The 21,596-nt window shown below is 35.5% G+C and overlaps 2 protein-coding genes across 6 annotated transcripts in view; one reads left to right on the forward strand and one right to left on the reverse strand.

Moving 5' to 3' along the window:
- Positions 1-21,596, reverse strand: part of DNAJC24 (DnaJ heat shock protein family (Hsp40) member C24) — a 940,502-nt gene that overhangs the window by 310,910 nt on the left and 607,996 nt on the right. The window lies entirely within an intron of this gene.
- The window catches only part of LOC126936347 (doublecortin domain-containing protein 1), a 404,995-nt gene that overhangs the window by 164,402 nt on the left and 218,997 nt on the right, over positions 1-21,596 (forward strand). For all 5 annotated transcript variants that reach the window (XM_050759023.1, XM_050759018.1, XM_050759019.1 and 2 more), the window contains 3 exons: positions 310-415; positions 8,721-8,855; positions 11,387-11,505. In XM_050759023.1, coding sequence (XP_050614980.1) covers positions 310-415; positions 8,721-8,855; positions 11,387-11,505 — 360 coding nt within the window. The remainder of the gene's footprint in view (positions 1-309; positions 416-8,720; positions 8,856-11,386; positions 11,506-21,596) is intronic.

The raw sequence follows: 21,596 nt of genomic DNA on the forward strand, positions 1-21,596 counted from the left end.
TTTTAATAAACAGTTGAAAATGCTGAAGTAGAAGGCATATACAGAGAACCAAAAGCAGTCTGATGAGATCACTGAGTCCAGCCAGTGACAACCTATTGCTAAATATGTCTAGAGGGACATACTCATTGGTAGTTGTTTAAGTAACAGCTTTCTTCCCCAATGACTGCTGGTGCTTTCCAGGCAAGATTTGAGGTATAAATTATTAGTAATAGTGTATACTTAAAGAGAAAAGAGTATAAAGAGTAAAGGGTATTGTAATTAAATGCATATTATTCTAATACAAATAATTACATATTTTACTCTTCTTAGTTGGGAAGTTTGTGAGGGATTTCCAATTAATTTCAACTGTACCAGTCAACAGATCCCTGACCAGTTTGAAAAGGTGGACTTGGAGAACCATTTTCTACAGAACAAGGTCAGATTTTAGTTCTCCTACTTTAAAAGGTGCACTTTATGCGTTGGATACTCAGCCAACATATAATGGGTATTTGTGACAGGTTTTTTTTTTCCCTGAGATGGAGTCTTGCTCTGTTGCCCAGGGTGGAATGCAGTGGCGTGATCTCAGCTCACTGCAACCTCTGCGTCCTGGGTTCAAGCGATCCTCCTGCCTCAGCCTCTCAGGTAGCTGGGACTGTGCCTGGCTAATTTTTGTACTTTTAGTAGAGATGGGCCATGTTGGCCATTTTGCCATGTTGGCCAGGCTGGTCTCGAACTCCTGACTTCAAGTGATCCGTCCACCTTGGCCTCCCAAATTGCTGTGATTACAGGCGTGAGCCACCGCACCCGGACTGTGACAGTTTTTTTAAAACTATAAATTATATTACAGTTTTTTAAACTATAACTTATTTTTACAAATGTTGGGGCAGGTGTTATTCTTTCCTTCCTGTTAATTAACCAGGCACTTCAAAACAGAAAGCAATATATATAATTCCTACCTGAAAACCTTATACCTGATTTATGTTATTTAAGCCCTGTTGTTTGGCATATTTTCTTTGTACTATTAATAGCTATAATAATAAGTTGGAGTTATTTAAGGAAGTCTTTAAGATGGCTGCTATCTCTATAGTTTAGGATCTGATCTATTTGCTCTGTAGGTCAATGTATCTAAGGAACACAAGTTCTTTAGGAAACCTAACTCATGGCAACCCAATCCCAAAGGTCCATGTCAGTTTACACTTAGAAATTTATCCTTCCAGTAAAGAAGATTTTTTTTTCCTCTAGCTCAGTTATGAAAGGCATTTTAAATCTATCTCCAAAGAAGGAATAATTATTTTGTTTTTCTTAGCTGGCAAACTCTGTATGATTGTTGCTCATTTTAGCAGTGTAAACTTTAATTTTTGAACATGTGAAATCAAAATCAAAAGTCACTTACGGAGACAGAGCAGTCCAAAGAAAGTAGGACTTCCTATCAACTGGGCCCTGTATTTCTAAGAGTCAATGCAAGAGACACATTGCCCCAACCTGCTCTTTTAAAATTTCTTTATGCTACCCATTCAGTTTCTCAATTATGTCAAAATTTAAACTGAAAATATTGATTGCTTCAAGGAGCATATGGATCTAAATAAGTATACTTATAAAAATAGAATCCGATATTTCTACTTCTGCCTGGTTGTGAGAAAATTTAGAAAATTAAAGTAACTAGAATGATGTACTCATTAATGTATTTTGTATTTTGTATTTTTCCTTCATCTGACATTAAGATTTATTTGCTGTAGATTTGATCCTGTTGGTATTCCTTGTTAAGTTTTTGCTGTAGCATTATTTTCCTGCTCAAAACACATGTATAGGCTGGACGCGGTGGCTCACGCCTGTAATCCCAGCACTGGGGGAGGCCGAGGCGGGCGGATCATGAGGTCAGGAGATCGAGACCTTCCTGGCTAACACGGTGAAACCCCATCTCTACTAAAAATACAAAAAAATTAGCCAGGCGTGGTGGCAGGCACCTGTAGTCCCAGATACTCGGGAGGCTGAGGCAGGAGAATGGCATGAACCCAGGAGAATGGCATGAACCCAGGAGGTGGAGCTTGCCATGAGCTGAGAGCACGTCACTGCACTCCAGCCTGGGTGACAGAGCGAGACTCTGTCTCAAAAACAAACAAACAAAAAACAAAACAAAACAAAACAAAAAAACAAAAAAACACATGTATGCCTGGCTGTTGCCTTTTGACTTTCCAAATTTTCATCTGGATTCATTGATCTCCATGATTCTCTTCTAATCTACCTCCACTCTCAACTTACCTTTCCAATTTTCTCCTCTTGCTCTGTATACACAATTACAGTCAGAGTTACAGTCAGAGTTACAACTCTGACATTACAGTCAGAGTTAATCAATTGTGCAGTAGAACATGCTTTCCACTTTCGTATACTTGTGCCATGGTTTGTGTTGTTTTTTGCCTGGGATATACCCCCAACCATTACCATTGCTTGCTTCTTAAGGCTTTACTCAACTTCTTCTTCCATAAACTCTTCTTAGATACTCTGGAAAGAATTAATCTTTATTTTGTTTTCTCAGGACTCATCTTCCTTTGAAAATTGTTGTTGAGTTTGTGTTTTGGTATAGGTATTTGCTTTTATGTTTTTCCTCCACTAAACTGAGGATTCTCTGGGTACAGGCGTTGTCTTACTTGTCTTTGTGTTCCTAAGCACGAACGCAAAGTCTTGAATGTAGAGAAAATGCACAATACATATTTGATGAATGTATTTTTTTGTTTGCTTAGTTAGCCATAACCTATCTTTCAAGGCTGAATATTCTCTAATATGGTCTTTGTATGTTAGCCAAGCCAGATTGTTATTTGCTTTTTTCTGAAAGCACTCCATGATTTCTGTTGTTAGGCACATGTGGACCTCTTTGACTAGTATTCCACCTTTCTTTGTCACCACACCCAGCCTTCTCTGTCACCCTCGTGCCATATCCTAGCACAGAGTTTGACGTATTCAGTAAAGGCTATTAAAATCCTGCCCATCAGCCGGGTGCAGTGGCTCACACCTGTAATTCAAGAACTTTGGGAGGCCGAAGCGGGTGGATCATGAGGTCAAGAGATCGAGACCATCCTGGCCAACATGATGAAACCCCGACTCTACTAAAAATGCAAAAATTAGCTGGGTGTGGTGGCGCGTGCCTGTGGTCCCAGCTACACGGGAGGCTGAGGGAGGAGAACCCCTTGAACCCGGGAAGCAGAGGTTGTAGTGAGGCGAGACTCTGTCTCAAAAAAAAAAAAAAAATCTTGCCCATCATTCTAGCCCTATCTGGTTTGTGACTGCTTCATGAAATCTTTCTGTAGTCCAACCCCATTTCCAAACCAGATATGATGTTTCCCTTCTGGGCCATTTACAATGACGTTGAACTAGATGCTGTTCCTCTTACAATTTCTTGAATGGCTCAAAATCAGCTAGGCTCCAAGTCTGATCATGTTTCAGGTTACATCAGCGTAGATGGGGGAGAATGGTAGGCTCTATTGGGGATGTTAGGATCAGATCATGAAGGGTCTTAATTCGATATTAGGGAATTCTGGTTTTTCTCTAGAAAGCAAGGAACCATCAAAAATATTTGAGCAGAGGCAAGATGTAATCTGATCTTCATATTAGGAAGATAACTCAGGAGGTTCTTGTCTTATCCTCCCTGCTAAATTGAAAATTTCTCAAAGGCAAAGAGTATCCTGATCATCCCTGTCTCTGCTGCAATATCTAGATATTCAGTTAGCTGACCTGAATTAAATTTACTAGTCAATTAACTAATTCAGAGACCAACTCAAACCTAAAAAACAATTGGATAGCAAAGAGATATCAGAGAAAAGGACCTCAAAGGAGGCTTTTCTCTTTGCTTTTATGTCAAAGTGGGATAACTATAACAAGATAACTCTATTTTCTAAAATGTTGAAAAATGACAGAATAACAGTCTACAGTTATTTTATCATTATTTAATGGTTTTAATGATTTAGTGAAAATGAGAAAACACTCTCTCAAGTAAATGTTTATATGTTATGGCATTTTTAGTTTTTAAAAATTTTAGTTCAACAAAAATAGTAGTGTAAGAAAGCAAAAATTTGATAAATTGACTAGTAAAGAGAAGCTTTCAAAGACAAACAGCTCCTCCATAGCTGAAACCTTTAAAATCCTTCAGAAAAATGTCTCCAATTATTTACAGAGTGGTGATCAGTGCATTGGGAATAGTAATTTAATAACCGGAAAAGGAGCACTTTTAAAGATGGATTCAGGCAGAGGTGACGGATATCTGTAGGGCATTTTATTGTAGAATCTTGCTGCTCATTGAGGTAAAGAACACACTAAGAGGATTACAACAGAGGTTGAGAGAAGGGAGGCAAAGCCGATATTCTTGATGCATGCGTTTTAAAATTGGCTTGAGATAGAGATATCAGTGCCTAGCCCCTGACTGTTCTTTTAAATCTGTTATTGACAAGTAGAACCTTTCCTACAGAGAAAAATTTGGAACGTGTAATCCCCATTTGCAATGTGGGAGTCAGATATAACCCTGACAATTACAACCTGTTGCTCTTTTATCCATTTCAAAAACAGATTTGGAATCTACTACACATTGACAATTTGGCAAATACATTTTTCAACATCTCTCTATTGCTACTTAAATTGGCAACATTTTTAGATTGACTCAGTTTGATGGCAGTCAAACTAGATGTTTCTTTGAAATGGATGAGATTTAAACTTCATGGTAGTTAATATCAAAGGAGATATTTCATGAGAAGAATAGTTTGAGGAATGCCTGGTTATGGAAAAATACAGCAGAAAAATTGACTCCAATGTTTGGCAGGTCATATATTCTGCCAGAATCAAAAGGAAACTTATTTTAATTCTAGCCTTTCAGTACATGGCTTCGCAGACATCAGCAGGACATTAGTGACAATCTTCTGTATGGAAACGGCAAGAAAAACATCAAGTTATAATTTTGGAATTATGGTATACTTGTTACAATTTAGCTTGTAAGTTCAGTAGTTATGGATGCTAGTAGAATGCATTCATAATTACTGAAGTACTGTATTATTCTGGCATTATTCTTTTTGCCACAAAGGAGTCTGGGAAATGACAAACAACTCTTTGCTGTTCTATTTCTTTGGAGAGCAAGTCATTGAAAATGATATTTTGTATAAATGATTTATGTACTGAAGCAAATACAAAATTCTAGTTAAAATTTTGAACGGATTGCCATTAACACAGGACACAGGACTTGAATTAAAAGCCTAAGTCTTTCTCTTATTTTCAGACAAATTAGATCTTAGATATGCCTTGTTTAACTGCGTAATTTTGCCTTGCTGATGTTTTCTACTCTCAGCTCTTTCCATTTGTTGGCCGTAGAAGTGGGTGGATTGGTCAGCTATAAAGTTAGAGCATAGAAACAATAAGAGAGAACAGAAATTACATGAGGAAAGAGATTTTATAACATTTTCTTTAATTAGCTGTGATTTTAACTTAAGTGTGAAATTATTCAAATTGACCCTAAATGCATTATCAAAAGTGAACATCATGTAAAATTTATTTGCAATAGAATAAACAATTTGTTCAAAATGAGGGTTGTGCTCTATGAACTTCTTTCAAGAAATATTTCATTGTCTTGTGTTCTGTTTCTTAGTAGATGTGCAAAAGAAGATCATAAGTGGTTCTTTTCTTATTTTGAATTTGCACAAGAATATTTAAGGCTACTCCACCTTCATTAGCTATTTGGGAAAAATAATTAAACACGTTTTAACTGGCCCAGCATGCATATGCATTGCTTTATCATTGACTGCTTCTACATCAGCACAGTTTATTCAGACAAGCAAAATTATAATGGTCACTTAAAGGACCTATGTGTATAAGTATTTAAAAGAATAAAAGAGAATTTTTTTGATTCTCAATAAGACTTAAAAATGGTTTTAATGACATATATGATAGTATGCATTTAGATACCAGTCTCAATCTAAATGTTCTTATACACATGTGCACGTGCATGTGTGTACATGGGCACACACACACACACACACGGCATGTTATGTTGTAGATTGTCAGAACACTCTTTTTTTTTCTTAAATCCCAGCTTTCATAGTTCTTAACTTCCCACCCTCGTTTGGTCTAAAGCTAAGCTATCAAATTAATTTAAAAAGTGAAGTCACAGAAGAAAAATGTAATGGCCATTGTCAGTTTTAAGGATATCAGAACACCAGACTTGGCAGGAATCTTTTTTTTTTAATAATACAAAATAAAGCTGAGTTAGTGGGCCTTGCTGTGTCTGCTCTATGTGGAATCACTTGGGAACTGTCCAGCAAAATATCTCTTGAAGAACAGCATGGTGTTAATACTGGGTGCCAGCCCAAGGCAGAGACAAAGGACCCCTTCACTCTTCACCAATAAGCCAACTGTTAAAAGATTAAACCATGTTGTGGAGATAACAAGAATGTAGGCGCTGGCAGCAGGTGCTGTACAAAGAAGCAGTTGGCTGTATGGTTCTTCTGTCTGACTAATTTCAGTCAAAACAATCTTCTGCCCAGTTGCAGAGGGGAGTTTTGAGTGTGATGGCAACTTGGAGTTAGGAGGTTGAGTAAGACTGCTACTTTAAATGCTGAGTCCTGTGGCGAACGGATTAGTACAATGTAGTTTATCATTGTTCAGAAACTGTGGGGATTCCCCGCCAGAATCCAGGCACTGTAAGCACTGTAAGTCAAATCTGCTTATGTGGTGGTGTTGCTATATTTTTAAAAATTTCATTTTCACATGTAGGAGTCATATGACGTTTTCTTCTCTTGAGAAGTGACTTTCATTATAGAATAATTACCACATATATTAGTTTTATCTTTATGATAGTGCCTGATTACACTTGTAAACTTTTTTATTTTAAATCATTGAATTTATGCATTTAAAAAAATAATTTGGTATTCAACAAATATCTAGCATTAGCGCAGATATAGAATGGATGTTTTAGCGTTAGGAAATAAATTGTTATTGAAGCAACATCATTTATTGGGTTTTAAATATAAATTGGTATATTCCTGTAAGCATACACAAATAAATATTGGTACTAAAAAACCTAGAATAATTACTCAGTGAAAGTGATCATATAGTTTAGGAGATAAAATTTATTAAGTATGAAGTAATAGAATTCCTACAAGTGATGTGAGTGCCTACTAATTTGACAATCGGGTCTAAGTGAGCAATGCTAGAAGGTGCACAACACCTTTGGCATATGTAATCTGATAAGGGACACAGGAGAAGCGGGTGCAAAGTCTCCCCCTTCAGTACCCCCTGTCCATCCCCACAACTCTCTCTAAAGTCTCAGCTCATATTTCTTTATTCTTAGGAGATTGTATGAACTCCCAGCTATTTTCCCTGCCTTTGATGTCTTCATTCTACAGTCTGTTATCCTCTACCTTTACCAGATCAACCTTACTAAAATCTGCTGTTAGCGAGATAGTTTTGATTATTAAAAAGTCAGGAAACAACAGATGCTGGAGAGGATGTGGAGAAATAGGAACACTTTTACACTGTTGGTGGGAGTGTAAATTAGTTCAATCATTGTGGAAGACAGTGTGGCGATTCCTCAAGGATCTAGAATCAGAAATGCCATTTGACCCAGCAATCCCATTACTGGGTATATACCCAAAGGATTATAAATCATTCTACTATAAAGACACATGCACACGTATGTTTATTGCAGCACTGTTCACAATAGCAAAAACTTGGAACTAACCCAAATGCCCATCAATGATAGACTGGATAAAGAAAATGTAGCACATGTACACCATGGAATACTATGCAGCCATAAAAAAGGATGAGTTCATGTCCTTTGCAGGGACATGGATGAAGCTGGAAGCCATCATTCTCAGCAAACTAACACAAGAACAGAAAACCGAACACCACATGTTCTCACTCACAAGGAAAGTTGAACAATGAGAACACAGGGACACAGGGAGGGGAACATCACATACTGGGGCCTGTTGGGGGGTGGGGGGCTAGAGAGGGATAGCATTAGGAGAAATACCTAATGTAGATGACAGGTTGATGGGTGCAGCAAACCACCATGGCATGTGTGCCTATGTAACAAACCTGCATGTTCTGCACATGTACCCCAGAACTTAAAGTATAAAAAAAGAAAAAAAAAAAAAAAAAGAAAGAAAGCTTTCACTGGCTCCCTACTGTCCACCTGACTCCATAGCTTTACACTTGACACTTTCTACAGTTTGGGCAAATTTACTTTTTTTGTCTACCTGCGAATCCTAAGACTCATTGATTAAGCTTCCTTGCCTTTACTTGGAATACCTTTTTATTCTTTATTATTCCTGTCAAATTGTCCCCATCCTTCAAGGCCTACTTTACCTGTTATGTCTTCCAAGATGCTCCACCTTTAGGTTTCTCCAGTGGAAATGAGTGTACCATTTTTTCATGCCTGTAATACTACTATTTAATCGTTCATATGGAGCTTATCATGAAAGGTGAGTGGGGAGAGAGAGAGAGAAATTGCCTCTACTCTGTTGTATGTTTCTTTGGGTCAGGAAAAAATATTTTATAATATTCCACACCACACAGCATAGGGTCTTGCATGTTAGAGTCGGTGCTCAACAACTCTTGATTGAATTGAATTAAAGGGGATTGAATGCTACTTTTTGAAAAGAGGTATCAATCAGAATAATGTTCTAGGATAACTTATTTTGGGTAAGTGTGTTAAGAAGTTTAACTCTTAGACTATGAGTTAAAAATGCATACTTCTTCTCATGATATAGGTAGATCCTAATATTGTCCTTCATGCCTCCGTTTCCATTGGAAAGTGGAGTTTCTCAGGCAGTGAAGCAAGCAGCAGGAGTCAAATAGCGCCATCGATCCTTTGGCCTGCAGCCAGTGTGTGGCTGATCACCAAGGTACCTAAGAGTGTCTGTTTTCCCTGAGTGACCTCCCCTTGCTTGCTGGCTCACCGCACTTGCTGGCACCCAGTGCTCTCATGCATGCGAGCATAGAAGTGAAAGCGTGATAAATTGTTGGCTGTTATAAATGCTATCTCTGCTGTTGGTATTGCCTAGCCCACAGGACTTATGTAGATTCTCAAGTGAGCATTCAGTTCACTATCAGACATGCTGCTCATTAGTTTATACCTCACAGTGTATTTAAACCAAGCATAGAATTTGTCTGTAGTCCACAGACTCATTATTTTCATGAGATTTGTCTGAATGTGCTTCTACTCCTAGATCTTCATTTTGAATTTTACCCCTCAGCTTTCCTGCCTGGTAGATTACCAACATATACCAGCTTTGCATATCGTCTTAGCAAGGACATAGTTTTAAAAGAAATCCCTGAGTATAAACATGAACAGTGCCTAACACATTTTCTTCCTGTGTGTTGGTAATATTTAATCTTTTTCACTTATTATTTATTGTACTATTGCATATGACTTATAGAAGAACATAGAATTGTCCTTTTCTTTCATCTTACTACTGCAGTACATTTTGTAAATATGTATTTATGTTGAAAAGAGATGGTGCAGTTCACAATTATCCTTCCTGTATCTCCCTTTGCACCCTCATCACAGACAATTTTGCTACTTCTTAGCACTCCTGTGAATGTGAAATCACCCAGTGAGGTTTGCTGGGGGGAGGGAAGATTGACACTATTTTCTCAAATGAAATTTTGAATTGCCCTTAGCTATTGTTCTTTAAAAGTTAAAAAAGAACATGTAGAATAATTAAGACACAAAGGTACTAAGACGTATTATTTATTTCATGTGTCAAAGCATAGTAAGTTTACATGAGCTATTCCTGAAATCTGGATTTCCAGCTGGAGGCTATGTTAACTATTTGCCCTTTTTACATGATATTTTGTTTCTTATTTAATAATAATATCTCCACTTAGTTGAATACTATATGTCAGACATTACATTAGGTACTTTATTCACATTTATTATTTCATTTAATGTTATAAGAACTGTGCAGATTTTTATTATACAGCTGAAGAAACTAAGGTTAGTAATGGCAGAGGAAAGATTCTTGGTCTCTTTGACTTCAGAACTTTCATTGTAACATAAAACACTCCTCAATATTTGACTTACCTGTGAGCATAATGGAAGTGTTTTAGTCTCAGCACTGCCACTGAATAGCTGTATGACAGCAGACAAGTCACACATGTTATCTAGGCCTTAGTGTTCTATGAAAACAAGTTGGACTAGTTGCTATAGAAGGTCCATTCTCAGATCCCATATTCTTTAATTTCATAGTATCTGTTTCTAGAATTTCATGATAATCAAAAACATATACTTGTCTAAAATCTCCTCAAAAATAATTGGAATGCCTACCAAAAGAGTATAGTTTTGGAGTTATTAAATAATTGAAATCTCTTGTGTGACATTGGGAAAGTTACTTAGCTGCATTGAACTACTGTTTTCTCTTCTATGAATGATGTTAGTCATACCTGTTTTGCACAGTTGCTGCGAAGGTGAAATGAGAAAGTATGTGTGATGTTCAAGCATGGTGTCTGGTATACAGAAAGTGTTTAATAAATGATGGCTGCCTTTCCTCACCCTAAGCAGTTCTTTCTGTGTAGACAAGCATGGTCAAACAAGGATTTCATTCAGTGCTTATTAAAACCAATTTTTTAAAGAAATATTTTTCCTAAGTCATCAGTCATCATCATGTTTCTTTTCCACACTACAAACACAAGAAATAAAGTATATGCTAAAAAGGAAGCAATTCTGAAAATCTTTTAAGATTGAACTCTCTCTTCTTCTTTTAAAAATAAACCTTTTTACCTGTTAAGAGAGAATTTTACGTGCCATAAATCTCCAGTAGATGTAGACAAATTTCTCTGTCGTTGTCACTTATAAAAAATGTTGTATTGACTCACTAAGTAAGAAAATGGTTAAATGGCCCTTCAAGCAATACTCCCCTTTAATTTCCTTGGCAGGAAATCCTAACATTTAAAACAAAAGCAGTTCACAAACCACCTTAAAATGTTTAACTCATGATATTTAGACCCAGAGTAAAACTTTAAATTAATACAAAGGTTAAGGATTTGTTTCAGTCTTTTCAGTTCACTGCACTATTTTTTTTCTGTGCGTACATATTTCCAGTAAGCTCTGTAGTTATAACTACAGCAAGTGACACGTGATGGACCCCAAATTGCTGCACTGTGAAATATGCACAGAAAAAAAAAGACAAATGAAGATATCAAGGTCTGTTTTATTTTGCACTGAACTGTAAAATGCCACCCTTGTTGGACAGAAGATTACTGATTCTGAGCAGGGCTCGCTGACTGCTAAGTTGTGGGTAGTGTTTCACTTTCAGCAACTGTTAATATCCAGGGTTATCCAGGCATAATGACCTCACTATTTGTGACACATTGTTGAATTTTCTGGTTCTTTTAACTTATTTAGACCTTTCTCCCCCTCTCTATTCATTGGAAGACTGGAATGATCCTGAGTCGAGCGATAACTCAGGGATGCCTGGCTATTGGTCATCCTATCAGAGTCAAGGCTGCTGAGGGAACATCACTAGAAGGATATAAATTAATCCTACAGAAAAGGTAATGCTTATGAGTTATTTAGCTCAAGATAATAAATGCTAATTTCAAGAATTCTGAGCAGTTCAGTTGTGATGCCTCCTGTTTTGGATTGAATATTCATTCAATGTTTATATTTGTGTTCATAATAACAATATTAATTTCTGAATCTAAAGTAAGCTTGAAAATGTATGCCACTTAGTTTGGTAGTGTTTTTAAAATATTTTAAAAGGTGAAATGTTGGCCTTCAACATGTACCTATGTTGTAGACAAACTGCTGCTTTACTCTATAATTATTATAACTCATTTCTTTATATCCGTTTTGATTGCTAATTAACAAACTTAAATTTTTGTGTGTATTCTTAACCTTTTTTCCATCTTCTGAATATAAAATATTGAACTGTGAAAGAATAATCACAGAGACCAAAAAATGTTGGCTTGTAAGGGACCATAAGTGTCCTTCATATTTGTTTTTTTCTGATTTAGGAAGATACAATAAAGGAAAACAGATCGAAGAAGAAAGTTGATTTATCCCCAAGAGTCTCAAAATATTGTTTTCTAATCACTTTCTTTTTTCTTGGTCTTTAGTTTTGATATTTTGTTTTCACCTAGTGTTGAAAAAAATGATTTCTATCATACTTCAGGACTTAAAAAACCATTACCAATGACTTCTGGCTAGATAGGCACTTAGGAAGTGCTCAAGCTGAAATCATCAGAGAAGTTGATCCAGCCATAAATACAGAAGGGAAATTTTCTCTAACCTGCAAAGCAGATATAAGGATATCATATAATGATTAAGAATGTGATCTACAGACTCAAATTCCCAGGTGTAGATGCAGGCTGCGCTGCTTACTCTAACAACAAAGTGTCTAAGCCAGATGCTATTCTCATATCCTTTAATTGCATTGTCAAATTTTATCTGTACAACAATCTGATAGGATAAGTATTATTATCTTTACAGGTGAGGAAACTGAGGTACAGAGAAGTTAATCACCTGCTCAAAGCCGTACCTACTAAGTGGTTTGGCAGGAATGCAAACCTAAGCAGTCAGGCCCTATAACCTGAAAGTAGACACTTAGCCACAACACTACACAGCCTGTCAGTTAAAGTCCAGTCAAACAATTGCCAATGAGTGCCAACTGTGGTAGCAGATACCTTAGTGGATGAGCAGGGTACATCACTTGAAAAACTCAGGCAGATGGGAAAGATGGTAGCTTGGCATTATGCAAACTCTCCAGTGCTAATAGAGTCCTAAACACATAGTTCCTAAGTAGTGGCAGACAACCCTAAAGCAAGTCTCAGTTTGTGGGTATGGAGCTGTACACAGACTGGGTAATAAGATTTCTGAAGCAGAATGGGTTCTGTAAAGACACTTTGAGCATGAACTTGCAATGCCAATGCCAATGCCAATGCGAAACCATGGAACATGGAGCCAGAGATGCTTCAGCTCATTTAGTCCACAGTTATACTAAAGAGAAAAATCAATCAATTGTAACTGACCCAAAAATGACACAGATGATAGAATTACTAGATGGGACATTAAAAGAGTTATTTTAACTGTATTCTCTATATTCAAGAAGCTGGAGGAAAGATTGAACATGTTAACTAAATACATGGAAGATATGAAAAAACTCAAATTTCAAGAGATGAAAACTGCAATATATAAGACAAAAAATATACTAAACATTGCTAATGCCAGATTAGACAATGTGGAAGAAAATAGCAGTGAACTTGAGAAGATAACAAAAGTATTCACAAGGAAAACCAGAGAGAAAACAAATACTTAAAAAAAAAAAAAAAAAAAAAAAAAAAAAGAACAGAGCATCAGTGAGATGTGAGAAAATTTCATATGGCCTCATTTCTGAGTATTTATAGTCTCTGACAGGTTAAATTAAGGAACAGAAAAATATTGGAGGAAATGGTGTCTGAACAATTTCTATGTGCAAAATTGAGAGCTATAACCCACTGATTCAAGGAACTCAACAAATTCCAAGCATAAGAAGCATGAAGAGACAAAACCAAGGCACATTATAATAGAATTGTTTAAAATTAGTGATAAAGAGAAAATCTTAAAAGCACAGAGAAAAGGCATATTATGTACAAGAGGATCTAAAATAAGGCTGACAGCAGATTTCTTGTTGGCAACAATGCAAGTAAGAAGACAGTGGAAGAACATCTTTAGAATACTAAAAGAGGAGGTGGGGAGGAACCTGTTAATATAGAAAACTTTTCCCAATGAAAATGTTTTTCAAAATTTAAGGCAATATAAAGACCTTAAGATATGCACAAACTGAAGAACTCATCACCAGCAGATCTTCATGATAAGCAATGTTAGAGAACATCCTTCAGGCTGAAGAAAAATGATACCAGATGGAAATATAGAGCATTGGCAGTGGTGACTATATAAGTAATATAACAGTGCTACTAGGCCTGACATGGTGGCTCATGCCTGTAATTCCAGCACTTTGGGATACTGAGGCGGGCAGATCCCTTGAGCCCGGGAATTTGAGACCAGCATGGGTGACATGCTGGAATTCCATCCCTACAAAAAATACAAAAACTAGTCAGGTTCAGTGAAGGTCCACAGCTGTAGTTCCAGTTACTTGGGAGGCTGAGGCAGGAGGTTGAGGCTATAGTGAGCCATGATTACACCACTACACTCCAACCTGAGTATCAGAGCAAGACTGTGTGTCAAAAACAAAAAAAACCCACAACCCCACAGTGCTAATTATTTTTGTCACTTTAAAAGAGAATTGGTTGTTTAAAGCAATAGTAATAATAATAATATATTGTGGAGATAATGTGTAGAAATAAAATGTGTGATGGAAATAACACAGGTGCCACTAGGAGAGAAATGAAGAAAGATTTTTTATACTATTTGTGAAATGATGTGATATCAACTGAAAGTAGATTATGTTAACTTAAAAGTATATAATCACCCAAACAATCATTAAAATAATAGAGAGTTATGGCTAACAAGTCAAAAAAGTAAATAAAATGAAATATTAAAAATAATTAATCCAAATCAAGACAAAGAGGAAAAGAGGAAGAAAGAACAGAAATAGAAAATGAATAACGAGATGGTAGGCTTAAAGCCATGTATATAAATAATTGCATGAAATATAAATAATCTAAACTCCCTATTTAAAAATCAGACATTGTTAGATTAGATAAAATACAACATCCATCTATATGCTTCCTATAAGAAATTAACTTTAAATATAAAGACACAAATATGTTAAAAGTAAATTCATGAAAAATATATACAATGATAAAATTAATCCAAAGAAAGTAAGAATGGATGTATTAATATCAGATAAAGTAGACTTCAGTGAAAGGAAATTATTAGGGATAAATAGGGCCGTCTGATGATTAAGGGGTTAATTTATCAAGAGAACATAATGATTCTAATTTTTAAAAAATGACACAGCTTCAAAATACCTGAAGTGAAAGCTGATAGAATTGCCAGGAGAAAGAGAAACATCTAAAACTCTAGTGAGCAACAATAATATCCTGTTTCATAATTAACAGAACAAGTAAAAAAACCTGTAAGGATATAGATGACTAGAATAACATTACTGACCAACTTTACCTAATTGATATTTATAGAAAAATGCATTCAATAACAGCAGAAGAGGCATTTTTTAAAGTATATAGCATGTACCAAAATAGTCTATATAATGGCTATGAAACAAATTTAAATAAGTATAAGAAAATTCAAGTAATATAGAGTGTGTTCTCTGATGATAATGGAATTAAACTAAAGCATAGCAGAAAGTTTTCTGCAAAGCCCCCAAATATTTGAACACATTTATAACAAACCCATGAATCAAAGAAGACATTAAAATGGAAATTAGCAAGTATTTTGAACTGAATGAAAATGAAAATACAACATATTAAAATTTGTGAAACACTGCTGAGGTTTTCAGAGGGAAAGTTACATAAATGCCTGTATAAGAAAAGAAGAAAGATATCACATCAATGATTTCGGCTTCCACTCTAAGAAACTGTAAGAGCCAGTCAAACACAAAGTAAGCAGAAGAAATGGGATAATGAAAGTTAAGAGTGGGAATCAATAAAATAGAAGAAAAATTAGAGAAAACCAATGAAATTAAAAGCTGGATTTTTTTTAAAGATAAAAAAAGCTAATAAATCTCTAGCCACATTGTTCAGATAAAGAGAGAGGACACAGATTACCTGTATCAGCAATGAGAGATATCATGCAGTTATTAAAGGGATGATAAGGGAATATTTTGAACAACTGTGTGCCAGTAAATTTGTCGTTTAGGTGATAAAGACCATTTCCTTTAAAAGACACAAACCACCAATGCCTACTCAAGAAAAAATGGGAAACCTGAATAGTCCTACATCTCTTAAAGAAATGGAAAACCTTCCTACAAAGAAAACTCCAGACCCATATTGCTTCACTAGCTTCACTGGGAAATTCTGCAAACATTTTAGGAAAATTAATACCAACTCTACACAATCTTATCCACAAAAGAAATAAGAAGGAATACTTTCCATCTGATTCTAGGGGGTCAGCAGTATCCTGATCACAAAACTTGATAAAGATATTATAGGAAAAGAAAATCATAGACCAGTATCTCTCATGACTGTAAGTGCAAAAAATTATTAACACAATTTTAGCACATGGAATACAACAATTTATACAAAGATGCATCATGAATAAGTAGGGTTTATCCCAGGAGTGCAAGAATAACTTGACAATAATTAGCTCAAAATGATCATATACCTAAGTGTAAAACCTAAAACTGTAGGTATTTTAGATTAAAGCATAGGAGAAACTATTTGTGACCTTCCATTAGGCAAAATATTCTCAGATGTGACACCAAAAGCATGATCCACAAAAATAAAAATTGACAAGTTGTACTTCAACAATATTAAAAATTTCTATTCTCTGAAAGACAGTGAATGAAGAGAGAATGAAAAGACAAGCCACACACAAGGTGCAAATATTTGCAAATCATATATATTTGCAAAATACATACACACACAATTCAAGAAAACATGAGGGGATACATGATTTGGAGAGTTACTTTAACAGGGCAGACATACAATTGGCATATGAAAATATGCTCAACGCTATTATTCATTAGGGGAATGCCAAATAAACTTACAATGAAGCATCACTACATATTTGTTAGAATGTCTAATCCTTAAAAGATTGACCATACCAATATTGGTGAGCATGTGGGACAACTAGAACTCTCATAAGTAATTGGTGGAAATATAAAATGGTTTAGTTACTTTGGAAAACAGTTGATACTTTCCTAAAATATTAAACATTCATCTACCTTATGACCCAGCCGTTCTACTCCTAGAAATTTATGCAAAGAAAATGAAAGCATGCATCCATACAAAGAATGTATACTTTGTTCATGTATAAATGTTCATAGTGGCTCACACATGTAATCTCAGAACTTTGGGAGGCTGAGGGGGGAGGGATTACTTGAGACCAGGAGTTTGAGACCAGCCTGGGCAACATAGTGAGACGCTGTCTCTACAAATTTAAAAATTTTTAATTAAAAAATTAAAAATTATCTGAGCATGGTGGTCTGCCCCTGTAGTCTCAGCTACTCAGGAGGCTGTGGTAGGTGGATTGTTTGAGCCCAGAAGGTCGATGTGGCAGTGAGCCATGATTGCACCACTGTACTTCTCCCTGAGTGACAGAGTGAGACCCTGTGTCAATCAATCAATCAATCAATCAATCAATCAATCAATGTTCTTAGCAGCTTTATTTCTAAAAGCCTACAGAAAAAAAACTAGAAATAACTCAAATGTCCATCCCATCCATAGGTGAACAGATAATCTATACAATAGAATACCCAGTAATAAAAAGGAATAAACTCTTGATATATTCAACAATATAGTTGAATCTCAAAGTAATTATACTGAAGGAAAGTAGAAAATAAAACAAAAAAGTACATATTGTTTGATTCAATTTATGTATAATTTAGAAAATGCTAACTACTGTAGAGTAAGGGAAAGCAGATCAGTGGTTGCCTGAAGATAGGAAGATGAGGAAGGGACAGGAGAGAGAGATTACAAAAGGGCATAGGGAAACTTTAGGAGTGATTCATTTTGCATGACAGATGTGGATATGTTCATTATTCTGATTGTTGTGTTGCTTGAAAAAGATGTGTACATATTTCAAAATTACCAAATTTTACACTTTGAATATGTGCCTACTAATTGTGCAATATTGTGTGTCAATTATTTTTCAATAAAGCTGTTTTTTTTAAAAAAACTTAAAAACAAGAAAAAATAAAAATAATAAGGAATGACTAAGTGGTTACTTTAGAAGGAGACAGTGAGAGAAGGCCTTTCTCAATGGGACAGTTGATCAGTGGCCTAGGTCAAAATGGCAGGTGATTGGAAAGTTATGGATAACTTGATGGGCATACTCTTCATACCCAGGACTCTCCCTAGGCACACTGGATACTGAAAGTACTGCAACATCTCATCAGCTGATCTGGTTTTAGTCCGTTGAGGCTAAGCCCATTACCTCAGTGGGCTAAGACCAGATCAGCTGATGAAATGTTGAGGTCTACTTCTACTCTGGTCAAGATTGTCATGGAATTGAGTGGGCTGATCTATTGCCTATAGAGGAGAAAGCTTGGGCAAGAAAAGAGATGTTCATGAAACAAGCAAACAAAAATAAGAAAAGGTTTTGTTTAATCTAGAAAAGAAGAAAGGGAGGGAAGGAAGTACTTAAGTTGAAGGCAAGTTGCGTTAATACAAAGGCATATCATCCTAATTGTGTAGGGATCCTCCCTCCTGCTCACCTTTTAACTTGCCTTTATTTGAAAAGCAAAATCCAAGGTGGAGCGAAAAGCAAAATCCAAGGTGGAGCCAAAATAGGAAATTTAGAACACTGGAAGTTTTCACTGACTATGAAGTTATACTTCATTTTAGAAGGCAAGAAGGGCCAAAATTTTTAGAGTTTACCTCACCTCTGGGTAATTTCAAACACGTTTGTCTTTTCTAGGACATCTAAAATGACTGTGTGACTTTTTTTTTTAAAGATAACCGTATTTTATTATAAATAACAATAAATATCTTCATGTGACAGCAATTTCTAGAGATAAAAATTTTCTTTTTCTAAGTAGTAGTATATGATTTTAACAAAAGCTATGAATCAAGACATAGCCTTTATATGCTAGAAATAATAGAACTAGTACTTAAAGTAGCAATCTGACAACTCACAAAGAATATTATAAACATATCATGCCTCATTAGTTCAATTATGTCTCATTTGGTGTTAATAATCTTATTCTTATTCAATATAGCAAGTGCTTGTGCGTATTTTCCCTTTTAATATTTTTTTTTCTGCCTGTGCATCTGAGTGTTAATGGATGAAAGGTAAACCAACAATGTCTTTACCAGCTGACCTAAACCATCTCAAAAATCATTTAAAAAAGCTTCTTTCCAAAAGAGATTTTGGACACCTTAGAGATAAACTAGTTGAATCGAAGTTATTTTTCAGAGCACCATTCAATATTGATATTGCTTCATTTTTAAGGATTGCAGATATGCAGGATATCTGGACTTTAGTGTTCAACTAAAAAATTAATGTAACATCAAACACTCGCACACACATGCACGCACAGAGGAAGATTAGATTATAAAGGTTAGAAACTGGTAACCCATAGATTTTGTTTGGCTTGCGTATTATTACAATTTTTGAATAAGTCATGAGCCTATAGAAATAGGAAGATTTCACACAAAAGTGACATACTTCTGGCTTTTCTTGAAAAAATCTGAAATGAGTGGCACTGGACCTGAATTCTGTCATGACACCCATCAAGAAGGAACGGAGTGGTGATGTCCCCTTTAGATGGAACATATATCCTCCGGTTTGCCATATTCTCCACCATTCCCTTTGGCAGCCCTCACACTGGCTCTTGCTGCTTCATGCATTTCTAAGACCTGTCTGTCCCATAAAGGCTTTTGAATTTGCAACCCCTACATGTAAAATCAATGGACAAATGGACCTGCCGAAGGAGACCTCTTTTCTATTTTTAGTCTGTACGCTTCTTAAATCAGAATAAATACGAAACTGAATGTTCTGTCTTAAAGATGATCCATAAAAGAAGTTTCAGACTTTCATGGAGCCATGTCAAATTTCAAGTAATCTTTACCATCTTTCATATTTCAAGGTTAATCTTTCAGTTATGGTTTTTTGCATCCATTTTTTATTGCCATTTAGGTCTTCCTAAAAATGGAGTGACAACTGGCAAACATTACCAGACTAGATTAAAAACACACACTGCTTTAAGGACACCTTTACATACAATCAACAAGTGTAGCTGTATAATGCTAAGGAATAGCAGCAGACAGAAGTTGTATTAACACATATAGGTAACACCATTAGAAACATCAACATCAAATAGAAAGTTGTCCATGTGTAATGTCACAGTATGTGGACTACTGAATGAAACTTGTCTTTGTTCTTACTATGTTATGAATTATGGACTGGAAATCCCTTTCCCCATCCTCTACATGCATTCTACTTTTGGCCCAGGTAGCGTTGGTAGACATCAGAGCCATCTGAGGCTGTCTGAGAAAAGAAATTTGTGATCCTGAAGCATGGTAACAGCCCTCCATATAGTTACCAGGAAATGATGAATGTGTGAGTGTATAAACACATACAGACATATATATATGTGTGTATGTGTGTAAATGTATTACACACATATATGTGTGTAAATGTATAGACATAGATATCTATATCTATATCATATCTAGCTCTATATCACCTATATAGATATACCTATATAGACATTTACACACATGCATGCTTAATAGGGTTACACTACTTAGCAAGCTTCCCAGGACAGATCATTCTCAGTTCCCTCACTTAAAAAATGAGAACACTTGAAGGTCATATGATTTCAGAGAAGGAAGGATTCTGAAGAGTGCCTACTTCAAAATTCTCTTTACTAGTGGTAGTAGAGGTCGTGATAGTGGCAGTTGTGATAAGAATATCATCATTATTTAAAAAAATTCCAAGGCCACCAGAGACGAAGTGATCCACTAAAGGTCATATATCTAGTTAACATTAGATGCAGGACTAGAACTCAAGTCTCTCAACCTTAGTTCAGTGTATGTCATGATATTATGACTGATTATTGCATGGAATGTAGCTCCTTTATTTTCCCTTCCTTTCATTATTGATGTTGTTGTTATTTTTAAATTTTGTTTTAAAAAATCCTTTTAGCTTGCTGCTTTTTGATCAAGAGGAAAGTCTATAATATCATCCTCTAAATCAGTCTCATCTGAGCATCATCGTATGTTGGATCTAAATTTGATTTTTCTACATATAAAATGTCTTAAAAAATAGGCAGATACACTTTTGTGTGTAGAAATTTTATTTAAGAAGTTATTATAAATTAGAATGATACCTTTTCATCCAGCCTAACGTGGCACTACATGAGAGATTTGCTTTTTTACAACTTTGGTAAAATTTAGGGACAACATTTATAGATTTAAGCAGACTACCAACAAGAGTGATACTAGTAAGCTCCCAAAGGTTATAGATTATATAAGACTACATGGTTTTAGTAGAATTTTCTAGGAAAAGATATGCCAGAACAGAATTGAAGCTTGATAAAATTTGACAAATGCTGGTAAATTTGTATTTCTTTCAGAATTATTTCTTTTTTTCTTAACAAAGGTGTAATTTCTTTTCTTTAGCTGTCTACCAAAAAGATCTTTTAAGTTTCCTAAACAGCCATATATTAAATTTAAAACATTTTCAGATGGCTTTATGATTAATTTTTAGGGTAGTAACATTCTGACACTTTATTCACATTTTTATTTATTCAAAGATATCTTTAATATCTGATTACATGCCAGGCCTTGTGATCAGCTGTGGGGATATACATGGTCTCTGCCCTCACACAGTTGCCAGCTTGGCGGACATCTTTTCTGTTGTATTAGTTTTGAGAGAAGATGCCGTAAGTTCAGAAAGTCAAAACTGAAATCAAGATAATTCATCATCAAGGCAACACCGTATTTCAATTAAAAGACAAAATTCTGAATTTTACAGGTTTGTATGGTTAGCATCAGTCTATTAATTACCAATTGTAGAT

The sequence above is a fragment of the Macaca thibetana genome, chromosome 14 (genome assembly GCF_024542745.1).
Source record: "Macaca thibetana thibetana isolate TM-01 chromosome 14, ASM2454274v1, whole genome shotgun sequence".
In the NCBI taxonomy this organism is placed as follows: Eukaryota; Metazoa; Chordata; class Mammalia; order Primates; family Cercopithecidae; genus Macaca; species Macaca thibetana.